This window comes from Rissa tridactyla, chromosome 1, assembly GCF_028500815.1.
Source record: "Rissa tridactyla isolate bRisTri1 chromosome 1, bRisTri1.patW.cur.20221130, whole genome shotgun sequence".
NCBI lineage: Eukaryota > Metazoa > Chordata > Aves > Charadriiformes > Laridae > Rissa > Rissa tridactyla.
In genome coordinates this window covers 203,077,070-203,089,294 of record NC_071466.1, presented here as the reverse complement: position 1 = coordinate 203,089,294, position 12,225 = coordinate 203,077,070, and the positions used below count along the sequence as shown (strand labels likewise).

The window sequence follows — 12,225 nt, the reverse complement described above, 5'->3', positions numbered from 1 at the left end:
ATCTACATGCAGGTATACCTTGAACAACCTCAAATGGCATAAATATATACCTTCTTCAGCTTTTTTAAGTAAGTCATCGAGTAGTATTTTTTGGTGTTCTTCACCATCCTGAAAGCTGTACAGAGCCCATTTCTTCAACAGTGTTTCCCCTTCACCGCATACATCTATATCCAGCAAACCTGGAAACCATTCTTCCATAAGAGAATCTATGTGATCCACAACTTGCCCCAAAAGGATGCACCCTTTAAGAAATCAGAAGAGGGAAATTACAGCCTCAACCTGCCATACTTGTAATTACAAAGCTAAACTCTACATTCCAAAGGCAAGAGCACAACAAACCAAAATGCCAAGCTGCAATCAAACTGGAGCAAAAATCAGGCTCAGGAATAATTAACCTTTTCTGCAAGAAGGTGCCGTAATTTTCAAAAAACTGTCTGGGTTGTTGTCAAATACTGCTGATTCCACTAGACAATAAGCTTCAGGAGACCAATTCAAGTAGATGCCTTGTCTCCAATACATTCTATTAGGACGAAGAGCTCGCTCTAGAAAATACAAAAAAAGATTAAAAATCTGATCTCCAATATGAATGTCGTATTTTAAAATATGAAGAATAATTTATGGTACTTCAAATATTTAATTATGATTGTAGGTTTATGCCTACCCAAATAAAAAATAAAATAAAGGCTAAAACTTTGCAGACGGAATAGCTCCACAAAAGCTGAATGCACGTCAACTAATGTTCAGTTCTATAAGACAAACTAAATATTTAATGGTAAGACAGTAAGTCATGCAGCAGGTGATGCATGCATGGATTACAGAAATGCTTAGGTACATTCAGGTTCAAATACAGAATATCCTAGGCAACATATGAAAAAAAGTCAGTGATTTAAATTTTCCCTCTATCACACATACGTGAAATATTAAGAATATGGAAGCCTGTGCTCAGGAGGAAATCAAATGCCAGGAGACCAGGCAGTTATAAATGACATTTGTATGTCTAGCAATGCATATTTTTCATACTTTACTTGTCACCGGTATTCATAAATCACACATTAAAAAAACAAAGATGAATGAAATTGCAAAGTTCAGCAGATAGACCTCATGTCAAAGCATAGAGTTATTGGGAAAAAATTAAAGATGCTCCCCCTCCCCCCGCTGCCTTCTGATAAAAGCAAAGGTTTTAGACTTTCATAAAGGAATGAATCTGAAGAAAAGCAGTTTGGTTTTCTGTGTGGAAGGCATATCCTTTTTCCTGTATTCCTTGTAGAAGAGAATGGCAATATTGCATAAATTTAAGGATTTCCTCTATCTCTAGCATGTGAAAAAGAGAAATAGGCTGCATACAACCTTTAATTTCTTTTACACAACACTGTACAGATCAGGCACTATCTGGATATTTCTAAGTTACAAAAATGTCCACTGTTCTTTTTTCACATTTCTGAACTGGCCAGAAATGAGCTAAAGCAAAACAATATTAGGGATTAGAGCTTTAAAATGCAGATGTTGGCATTCAAAGCAAACATGCTCACTCTTGCTTTTGAAGATAAAGATTTGTACCTCTTCCTGACAGCATGTAAGGTGATATTTCAAGCAACCTGTTGATCAGCCTGGACCAAAATCCCATCGGAAAGTACGGCATCTCATAAAGCCTGATAATAATTTCTGAATTTTCACAGTGGGGAAGCTCTATAACAGGTCTGTGATCAGACAAACTGAAAGAATAAAAATATTAGACAGTATTTAATGATGTACTTTATCCAAACTGATTGATGACATACATTATTTATTATGTAAAATGCATTATTTATTAATGAATGAATGATTGAAATGATCAGGGAGCAGACAGATAGTGTATATTCCGATTCTGCTTGTTTGTAATAAAGTGAAGTTCTGCTGTAATTTAAACCCAATAGAACCTCACTAACAATCATTAGATATCAAATGTAAATGTTATAAAAACCTGAAACACACATAAGCCAGGTAAGCCATTCAGAGCAAATCTATCCCAGGACTCTGAAGAATGTAGAAACTCCAACCAATGCAACCATGCAGCACTCTCTCCATTAAGCAAAATAAGCATTATTAAACACATGAGGGAAATCTGTAACTGAGGCAGAGAAACTGTGTCACCTGCTTCAAATGAAGCAAAAAGACTGCATTCAAATACATAACACTTTTTTGTCACCACATTTAATAACTAGACTGTTTGGAGGAGATACTGCCTCTGAGTAACTTGACTGTGATTCTCACTCCAAGCAAACAGGCTACAGAAATTCATGGTTATCTTTTATAACGCAATAAATATCCGCAATGCTGGCATACCATGATGTAAAGCTAAATTATAATCTTTCTGCTGCAGTCTCAAAGCATCATAACTATAAAAGAAATATTATCCTCATAAAGCCTTTTAACATTTATAGATTCCATTTATCCACCACGCTAACAGGATGTAAGCTTTATTTGCTACAAGATTGGCTTAACATGCCCGTGAAACTGTTCACTAAAATGTAGTGTACTAAGTATGTATCATGTTTTCATATACGGAACAGCTGTGATGGTCAGTTAAACTAGTTAGCCTGATGGGAGCTTTTAATTTCAATTGATCCCTATGGCTCTCATGTGTGGGTTTAGTTCTTTGCTTACCTGCTTGGGATTAGTAGCTGATCCTCTCCTAATGGCAACGCAATCTGAAACTTTTCCAGAAGCTTGAAGTATTGTGACATGTAGATCTTAGGAAACTTGCTCTTCTTTAAAAGGAATTTTTCCACATCTGAACGCTTAACAATTCCCTTAGGATATTTAGAAAACCCTTCCACTTTCACCGTCAGAATCTTTCAAAAAAAGTGAAACAATTTCAGGTGTACAGTCATCATCAGATTGCATTTTCCTGACAATCTTTTTTCCCCTGAAATATTTGATAGCCTATTGGTTAGGGGGAAAAAATGGACTACATTTCACAGCGAAACCAAACATTTCCATAATGCTAACCAGCAAGACGACAGCAGTGAAAGTATTCAACCTCTCCAAGCCACTAGCGTGCTACCATTCTTCAGTAGCTTTCACTACTCCACATTATATGGAGATTTATTCCATGAGTTAATTTGTGAAAGTGTTCTCTGAAAGAAGCCTATGTACAGTGATTTTTCATATCAGCACTTCACACAAGCATACTGGTACTGACAACATGATCTTCTAGGTCTTTTCTAACTCAATCCAACCAGCTTTAAAGGCTCAAACTTACATTTTTGCCATCTCATTTCCTGCACTGAATGAAAGGTAAAGTTTCAGAGGTTAGGAAATCTGAATATGTACATATAAAAATTTTGAAAGTGTTTCTAGATCAATATATCAGCGATGGTTTCCATTTAAGCTACTCTCCCGTCCCAACACGTGAATCTGTATCACTCTCCTCTGCCGTCAGGACCAAGCATACAATGACCCTTCTTCCCCCATTCTTACTACTTTAATCCAAAATTCCAGCTTTCACTTCAACCTATCACAATGTATTGCAGGATTATCTTGCATCCCTGGCATTTTTCTATTCTAGATGTATTTTTGTGTCCAGTGTAGTTTAAATGATATTGGACATTACAGCATAAAAACAGAGAACCACTGAGACAGACGGTTGTCTAGAAAGCAAAGGAAACAGAAAGAGCCAGGTAAACCAATCTGGGCCCTGAGAAAATTCTAGATCATGAAACAGTTAAGCAATGGTGAAGAAGAACCACTGATAAATTACAATGGTTTGAGACAGGGGAAAAAGTTCCATGAATATAGATACAAAAAGTAATCAGAGTCTAACCTGTGCCATGATTTTACATAGCCACTTAGGATCTACAAAATACAGATCTCTTAGCTGTAGTGCTGGGTCTTGAAAATGAAGGAGTACACCTGCACAAAGAATATTGTAATTAGCCATGCATTTCTCAAGCTCCATATTAAGCAAAATAAACACCCCTCTCTGGGCTGTTTTTCTTACATGACTTGACATGAACAATTTGAATAATAAATACAGCTACTGAATTTATGTCAATATCTCAGGAGAGTAGAATGCAATCATCGTTTCTTCAGCTTTACCTTTATTTTCAGATGTTTTGTTAGATTTGTAAACGGACTTCGGTTTTAGCCAAGCAGCTATGCTCGGTGTGGTTTATTATTTAATCTTACAAAGTCTGTACAGCATTAAGATAAGCTGTTACATGTATTTGCCTAACTGCTACTCTATTCAAGCTATTACAACTGCATCTTTCTTCAGAAACTGCTGTCTAACCATCAGGTATGATGTTTTCAAGGAGGGGTAAGATATATAAATTGTTACAGTAATGATCCTTTATATCATGGAATTCCTTTATGACATAACAACCTGGATTATAAAACTGTTACCCAAGCTTAAGCATTTCAGCTCAACACTTTGTGGCAACCCTGTGCGAGATTTAAAAATGTGTACAGGTCTGTCTGCTGCAGATTTGCAACAAAGTGCTAACAAACATACATTGAAGAGAATATTCTACCTGATTCATTTAGAAAGTGAATCGCGTGAGGGAGTTCATTTTCATCCAATTGTAACTGGCTTTCTTGTACCAGTTCCAGTAAGCGTTTCTGATCAATCACAGGAAATTCAACTGGGACATTTTTACGTTCCATTAAAATTCTTTTCTCCAGTTCCAGGTAGCTGTCAGGAATTAGCTGACCAACCACTGGTTGATCTCTGATCTGTATAATTAAGAATAATAATCTTATATGTATTATTTATTCATGTGAAATGCAGACAATAAAACTAAGATGTAATGTGGTTATGTCCACTCAATACTAGCAGCCAGAAGGAACAAGAATACTCATTTATTGACTAACATTGCTTCTGAAAGGTGTGATTAGATGTGACTAATTCTTCTTTCAGAATTACAATACGAATGTCTTTCTATAAATGAATACTCAAAGAAGAAAATACTTCCTTATTACATGTACATAAAAATTAAAAAATTATGTCTTCTAAGAAGTTCAAAGAGAAGCTTTGATTTGAAGTAAAAGGAAAATATCCAATGTACGAACAGATGATGTCATACATCTCAGGTTAACACAAGACAATAGGCAAATGAATAAAAAAAAAGATAACTCTTATAATCTGTAATATCTCTAGACATGTCGTTAGATAAACTGGGGTGAAAAGGGCAGTAGGTCAATTAAACGTCTCCACTGCTGATAGTCAGTGGAGAAGAGGAGAGGAAGAAATAAGTTTGGCCAGGTTAGTGACACTGAAGGGAAACACAGTCGGGTGCTTTGCCCCTGTTTCCTGAGCATGAGTTCCTTCCTGGAGACATCCTTTGACCTTTGGTATTAGTCTGCACCTGAAAAACAGGTTTTTCATTCTTCATGGGGGCTGAACTAGTAATTTTTTTTGAGTAAAAAGGGAAACAATTTTCCCACAATCTCCAATTCTTAGTTTGTAACCTTCCTCTCAAAGAAGTTAAACATCAACGCAATGTAGCATTTTTGCGTGTCAAAAATGTCATTAGTACTTTGTGAAAATGTAACTGGTACAAAACTTAGCTGACATTTTTACTAAGTTGATTTTTTTGGTAGAAAATGAAATGAAAACAAAACTGGCAATTTTCCTTCATTATTTTGCTACGTGTAAGATCTTATGAGTTTGCTATCACACTAAAAATGTATTTAAATGTATTTAATTATGTCTTTAATTAATGTTTAAAAATGTATTTACTTAAGTAAAACTAGGATGTTTTCAATATTACAAATAGTATGTAGCTTACCTTGAAGTGAAGACTCTCCTTTATTATGATTTTCCGAAGTCTGATAATGGAATCGGATTCTTCCGTAGCATTCACAAAGTGATAATCTTGGATTGCTGGGAAACCTCGTTTATTCAACAGCTCTCTAGTAATTTTAGTCATGCAGGCCTTACGTTGCATTTCATCAGAAACATCTAAATGAGTGCCGACAAGAATGACGGGGGATGTTGAAGCTCGAGCCTGTTAGTAAGATCCACACCGCTGATTAACTCAGTAGTGAATGTTGATGTTACTGTTTTACATCCACCTTTATAAAAGTGCGCAATTTAGTCAAAACAATCATTACAATGAAAAAAGCAATTCTTTCTTCCTCTTTAAATATACCTCTTTAAGTAAGTTTGAAATCTGAAATACTATTTGATGGCTTTATTCAGAATAAGTTCAAACAGCAATCCCGTATAATAGCCTTCACTGGATAAGGCAATAAAAGTGCATCAGCCTATATGAAACATATTTTTTAACATACAGAGAGCAGTCAATTTCAAAATAGAAATACCAAAAAATCAGCTTTTTCTAAAAGGAAGCAGTGTAGATCTGGATTTCAAGCTTTGCAGATTAATAACATTGTCAGTAAAATAGAGGGATAACTTTATTTTTCCTTAAAAAGTAAAGGGTACTGTGCTCGTTCCCATCAGAACAGTGCAGCGATGAAACACCTGCTAGTACTGCATAGCAAAGGAGAACACATCAGAAATGGTCTTCACCAACACTAAACTGACTGTAACCCTCTGTCCCGTATCACTGCTCAAGGTGAAGAGGAAAAGACAAGTTTAACAAACAGGATCGGTATACAAAATCTTTATGTAATTGCATTGCCCAGCCATGGCTAACCATCATACAAAAGGAAAGGACAAGTAATGCTCACCATGGGGTGATTCCATTAAAGGAAAATAAAATACTTAGAGCAAAAGAAAAATATATAGGCGGATTCTCAGACCAATTTCCTTATCATAGTCCTGGAATCATCTCTATTAACAACAGGAGGCTAAGCATACGCTTAACAGCATGGTTTCAAACCAGCATCTAGTCAGTTTTAAATTAGTCAAATTCTGATCTCCCCAGAATCTACAATGGCATGTATGTCTTTGTATGTCTACAAATATTTTCATATCCAATATCTGACGTATTTCAGCTCTTGTTTTGTCTTACTATTTTTATTTGCTGAAGAGCTTCTTTTCTCCTCCCCCTCTAAAAATACGTGTAGTTAATTTGCTGTTCACCAAAAGCTCTCTGGAAAGAGGAATTCCATTCTGTACATATCTGTGGCTTACCTTGATGTTAAAAAGCCATGGCTTCATAGCATCCACTTCTGCTTGTCCTTTGCTGAGATCATAAACAGCAAGATATAAAGCTCTTTGGGTCATAAAATGAGGATGGGTACTGTAGAACTCTTCTTGTCCTAATGTTAAAAAATTTCCACTGTTTAGTACTTCCCTCATTGAACATCTTCAGATCACAAAAAAGCAGGAGAACACTTATTCTCAGATCACTAATCCACAAATGAAATGAATGCTTACAGAAAATTATCTAAATTGACAGGAAATGGGTAATAACTATGAATTTTAGGCAGGTACTCTATGGTAGATCATTCACTGAAGTGTAACGTTGAACTATGTAAATCAAGAAGTGTAAGATTTAACAACTGGATAAACATGGTTGCTACAATGACAGCTTGAAAGGTCATGATTCTTTAAGAACTACAATACTGAATTTCTCCCTCACTCCTTCCTTCCTTCTTCCCTCCCTTTCTCCTATTCTTTCAGCAGCTCTAAAATAAGACTCCTAAATTCATGTGATTAAGCACAATTGAAGCAGGACATTCAGCTTGAATGCTGCTATTCTGTGCCTATCCGTTGTGATACAGACTGTATTTACATGATCATGGACCAATGTTTAAAAAGAATTTTCTATAGCCTAAAATACCCCTGAATTTTAGAAGTGCTTCTGGAGTTCCCCAAACTTAGAAAGTCTTCCAAAAGCCCATAGTTCAAAGACTCCTCCTAAGAGCTTTGTTTTCTGTGACCTTATGAAACAGTGATACTGTAGAGCCTTGAGAGACCCAGACTATAAAAGGGAGAAACAGAGTTGAGTGGAAGACGATTCTTCTGGTGATTACAAGCCATTTTTTACTGTTCTAAAATGACAGTTCTACACTGCTATGATTGAAAAGAGTGGTCAGACCACGTTTGGTGATGAGAAATTCCTGAGGCTTTATATTAAATTTGAGGGATTAGCTGCCAATTTGCAGAATTCACTAATTTATAAGTGGTCACTTAACTTTTAAGGTAAGTTTGCGTGATTCTGCTGGCCACAATGTAGAAATTTCACAGGCTGACTCTAAGTGATGTATTATGTTAGAGAAGACAATAATAAAGCACAATAAACTCTTGAAATACCTCCAAAATCCCACACATTTAATATAAGCTCTTTCTTCATTTTGCCTTTCCCTTGAATGATCCAATCTTTCACATCAATGCCTACTGTAGCTTTTGGAGAGCTCAATTCTGTTCGTTTGCATTTCATTAGTTGTTGTAGCAGGGTAGTTTTCCCACTGCCAGTGTTTCCAACAATCATGAGCTTCATTCTGTTATAAGGTACAGCCTTCTTGAGTCGTTGTTGAAGAAATCTGGCATAAAAAAGTTTGCAGAACTCACAGAAGTGTATAATAAAGAAAAATACCAACAGAACTCAAGACCAAGGAAAAATCTAAAACCATACAATTTTCTTAAAATTTTCAATATTTGTTTGATATTACTGGGATTTTAACAGTCTATGCAAATTTATGATTTGAAAGTTAAAGCTTAACTCAGAATTTGTCCTTTTTTTTTGTTTTGTAATTACCCAAAAATGTGCTCTGTGCAATGCACTTGGGAACACAAGAAACATATTAGAAATAATTGGTAAGCACCATTTATTCCACGGTTTATAGAAGCACCAAATTCAAGAAGTAATACTATTGTAGTCTAAATCACTAAAATCTGTTTTATATGTGTGTATTGACATGTAATGATATGACATACGATATATGATATGATGCTGGAATTTCACAGGACAAACCAGCATGTCTTTTCAAAAGGATATGTTATTTTCTTAATGCTTACTGCATATCCCAAGAAAGCAAAACAAGAATATTCAAGAACAATAGGGCAACAAACCTGATAATGTCTCTGGCTTTGCATCCCACATGTTTGAAGTCTAAATTAAGATGGAGGCCTTCCAAAGGAAGATCCCAGATTTTGGACAGTCTTCCCATTTCGTCTGGAAAGAATCTCAAATCGGGATTATGACTAACATCCAGAGAAGTCAAGTTCTCTAGGAAGCCAATCTGAGGAGGAATCTAAATAAAAGAACATTTAATGGAACATTAAAAAAAAAAAAAGAAAAAAAAAGTATTAGCATGAATACATTAAATATTTTAAAAAAACTAGGTATTATTTTTACTGCTGTAGTTTAACTTTTTTTAATGAACAGGCTTAATATCCAACACTAATAGACAAAGGACCCCAATGAATTAATTACACAAACTGATTATATGACACAAGATGCCAGACAGAAAAGCTTAATAGAATATGGTGATTTTCATTCACAGGAAATACTATTTACACTTACATTGCATTTTACTAATAGAATTTACAATGATATAAGAGGTGACATGAAAATCAAATGAAATCGAAAAATTGCATTCAACTGAAAAGTAATTTCATTTTCTTTAGGTAGAATGTTACACTTTACCTCCTTTAACTTGTTGTGGGACAGGTGTAGCTTTTCTAGCCTAGACCACGCACATGCCTTTTCACTCAAGTCCAAGACATCTATTTGATTATGATTAAATAACAGCTCCCTTAGGTTTAATGATTTCCAGTGCATTGGTCCAGGCAGGCTTATGATCTTGTTTTGGCTTAAATCTACTGATCGCAAACTAAACCCGTGAAAATAAAAAGGAGAAAAATTAGCCAATGAAAAAAATAAAACTGAGATTAACTAGAACTGTATTAATTTTTAATAAGTAAACAAATGGATTAGATATCAGAACAGACAGTTTTCTGACAGGAATGCAGAAAAAAGAAGATAGAGAATTACTACTACGAGCAAAAGTAATTAAGATTTTATAAGCAGGTCTTCATTACCTCAGAAAAAATTATAAGAAAATACATATGATTGATTCAGTATAACATTCTTTCAGTGCATTTGTCTGTGAATCAAATAGCCTGGTCATGAAAATAAACATCCACATTGTACTTTGTGTAAATGTTTCAGATAGTAAATGAGAGAGTGACTTTAAATAAGTGTACGTATTGTGATAATAGTCTCCTTCCTCCTTTCCATGATTTGCAGACATGCGTAGCTCTGTTCAGATGAGTAGAAGACACAGATAAATATGGTTCACACTCCTGTAGTGCAAATATTCAGTAATTAAACTGTAAAACGTATAGTTAATATACACTTATATCCAGGTAACAGAGAATAGAGTTTAGCTCAGGATTCCAGTTCCTGGTGAGTACTGGACCATGGAGTACACTGTTACGTGCAATGTCTAACTTACTAGAATAAATGTGTTAAAAAAGTTAATTGCAATCTAACGTAATACTAATATGTATTTTCATGTGCTTTTTTATAAATTTCAAATTAAAAAAAAACCACAATGGGGAACTTCCTGGTATTATCAATTTTCTAGAACCCCAGATTTCACTTATAAACTAGGTTATGTGAACTGCTCTCTTTCCTGCTCCTAACTTAGGAGATTAACATCACATGGTATGGATATCTCACTCTATCAGAATGTTTCTATCAATACATGTTTGTAAATACATGTATCTGCTTAAGTTATATAGTTCAACTACACAGGTATTTAAGAACTACATAAAAAAAGAACATTTAATTTCTGTATGTCATCTGTTGGACAAATATGCTGTTTATGTTACTGTGGAACATGAGGCACGCAAAAAATTCCATGCAACTCCTTATTGACTTGTCTGGGCTAGAAGATGTAGAAGCTGAAAGGTGCGCCTTTTTCAACACATCCGTTAAATATGTTGCTGTAAATATAAACGTTTGCATGCTGAAACAGTGTAATAGCATGCTAATAATGACATGCTCTATGCAAATTTGATTAATGTAAGTTCACAAATCTGTGCATCTGCCCTCCCCACGGTGCCATCAGCACTCGTATCTACCCACATCTATCAGGTAACTGATCTGATCATCCTTTTCAAGCACTCCTTCCACAATCTGATTCTAGTGACCCGTTAAGGTCAGTAACTTCTATTAAAAAAAAAAAAAAAAAGCAGAAGTCTGATTTTCACATGAGTAATGCCTTGAAGGTATAGCAAAATAAATATCACATGCATCTTTATCACAATTCCATCTAGAGGAAGTGTCGTTCTTTGAGAATAGATATCTTGTGATATTTGGGAAGTGAAAAACTGATCTCAGTAGCCTTGGGCAAAAGTCTGCAGAACTTCTTGAAAAGGAAGAATTGCCAGTATCTTTTTATTGCTGGTTTCAAGAAGATAATAAATTAATTCTGGTCTTCTCAGCAAGAATTGTCAGCTTCAGCAGCAAAGCAGTATATTTTCAATAACAATGATTTGAATCTGAGGAACAGAATTTCTCAAAATAATGAAGAAAATGTGACTAATTTGTCTTCAATTAAAAGCTACTAAGTTTTGGATTTAACCAAGAGAGATTTCCTGAAAATCAGTAAAACATGCAGAATTTTCTGCTTAACAAAGGCCTCGCCATCAGGTTTTCTTCATCAAGAACTTGACATTAACTTCAGTAAATAAAATAATAACTTACTGTGGTAGAAGAAGAATTGCTTCTGGAACATTAATAAAACGATTTTGGGATAATTTTAAGCTTGTTATGCTGGACGACAAGTCAGGTATTATTTCTAGAGTAGAAAAAGAGGTTAATCCTATTACTTTTCAGAACTATTTAAACTATTTTTAAGACTGGAGTTTTCTAAAAATCAAAGACAGACTAAAAGGTTGGTCTATCATCTGCTATACACAGGACTTTGTACAAGCTACCAAAGGCAGAATCTGATTTTTTTTTCTAAAGCTTATTTAAAACTAAACTCCCCAAATGAAAGAAGCTTAGAACTGAGTTAATGTATTGGCTTTTATCACCTTGCATGGTATTATACTTCATCTCATATTGGCATTAAACCCTGGAATAATCTTACTTACACTTTGCTGTATTGCCAGTATATATAACATTCCCATAATTCACTCAGTGAGTGATGGGTCTTTTGCATATAAAAATGACTCTAATGGCTCAGCTGTGCTTAATGCAGGTGTAAGAGCTACCTTCTAAAATACTGTGACAATAATTCAAAATGCCTTATGTCAAAATGTCAAAAAACTTTGTCTTGAAGACCGAAATAAATTCTGACAATAACTTAGCAACTCCTGCA

At 34.9% G+C, this 12,225-nt stretch overlaps 1 protein-coding gene across 1 annotated transcript in view; it reads right to left on the bottom strand.

Annotated features, from left to right (window-relative positions):
- LRRK2 (leucine rich repeat kinase 2) overlaps window positions 1-12,225 on the bottom strand; it is a 68,866-nt gene that overhangs the window by 18,539 nt on the left and 38,102 nt on the right. Inside the window, exons 26-37 of the mRNA XM_054213252.1 lie at window positions 11,607-11,700; window positions 9,540-9,726; window positions 8,963-9,144; window positions 8,204-8,433; window positions 7,079-7,206; window positions 5,769-5,987; window positions 4,512-4,713; window positions 3,803-3,891; window positions 2,644-2,831; window positions 1,558-1,712; window positions 396-542; window positions 51-242 (exon numbers count right to left, since the gene is read on the bottom strand). Of these exons, the coding sequence (XP_054069227.1) occupies window positions 51-242; window positions 396-542; window positions 1,558-1,712; window positions 2,644-2,831; window positions 3,803-3,891; window positions 4,512-4,713; window positions 5,769-5,987; window positions 7,079-7,206; window positions 8,204-8,433; window positions 8,963-9,144; window positions 9,540-9,726; window positions 11,607-11,700 (2,013 nt within the window). The remainder of the gene's footprint in view (window positions 1-50; window positions 243-395; window positions 543-1,557; window positions 1,713-2,643; window positions 2,832-3,802; window positions 3,892-4,511; window positions 4,714-5,768; window positions 5,988-7,078; window positions 7,207-8,203; window positions 8,434-8,962; window positions 9,145-9,539; window positions 9,727-11,606; window positions 11,701-12,225) is intronic.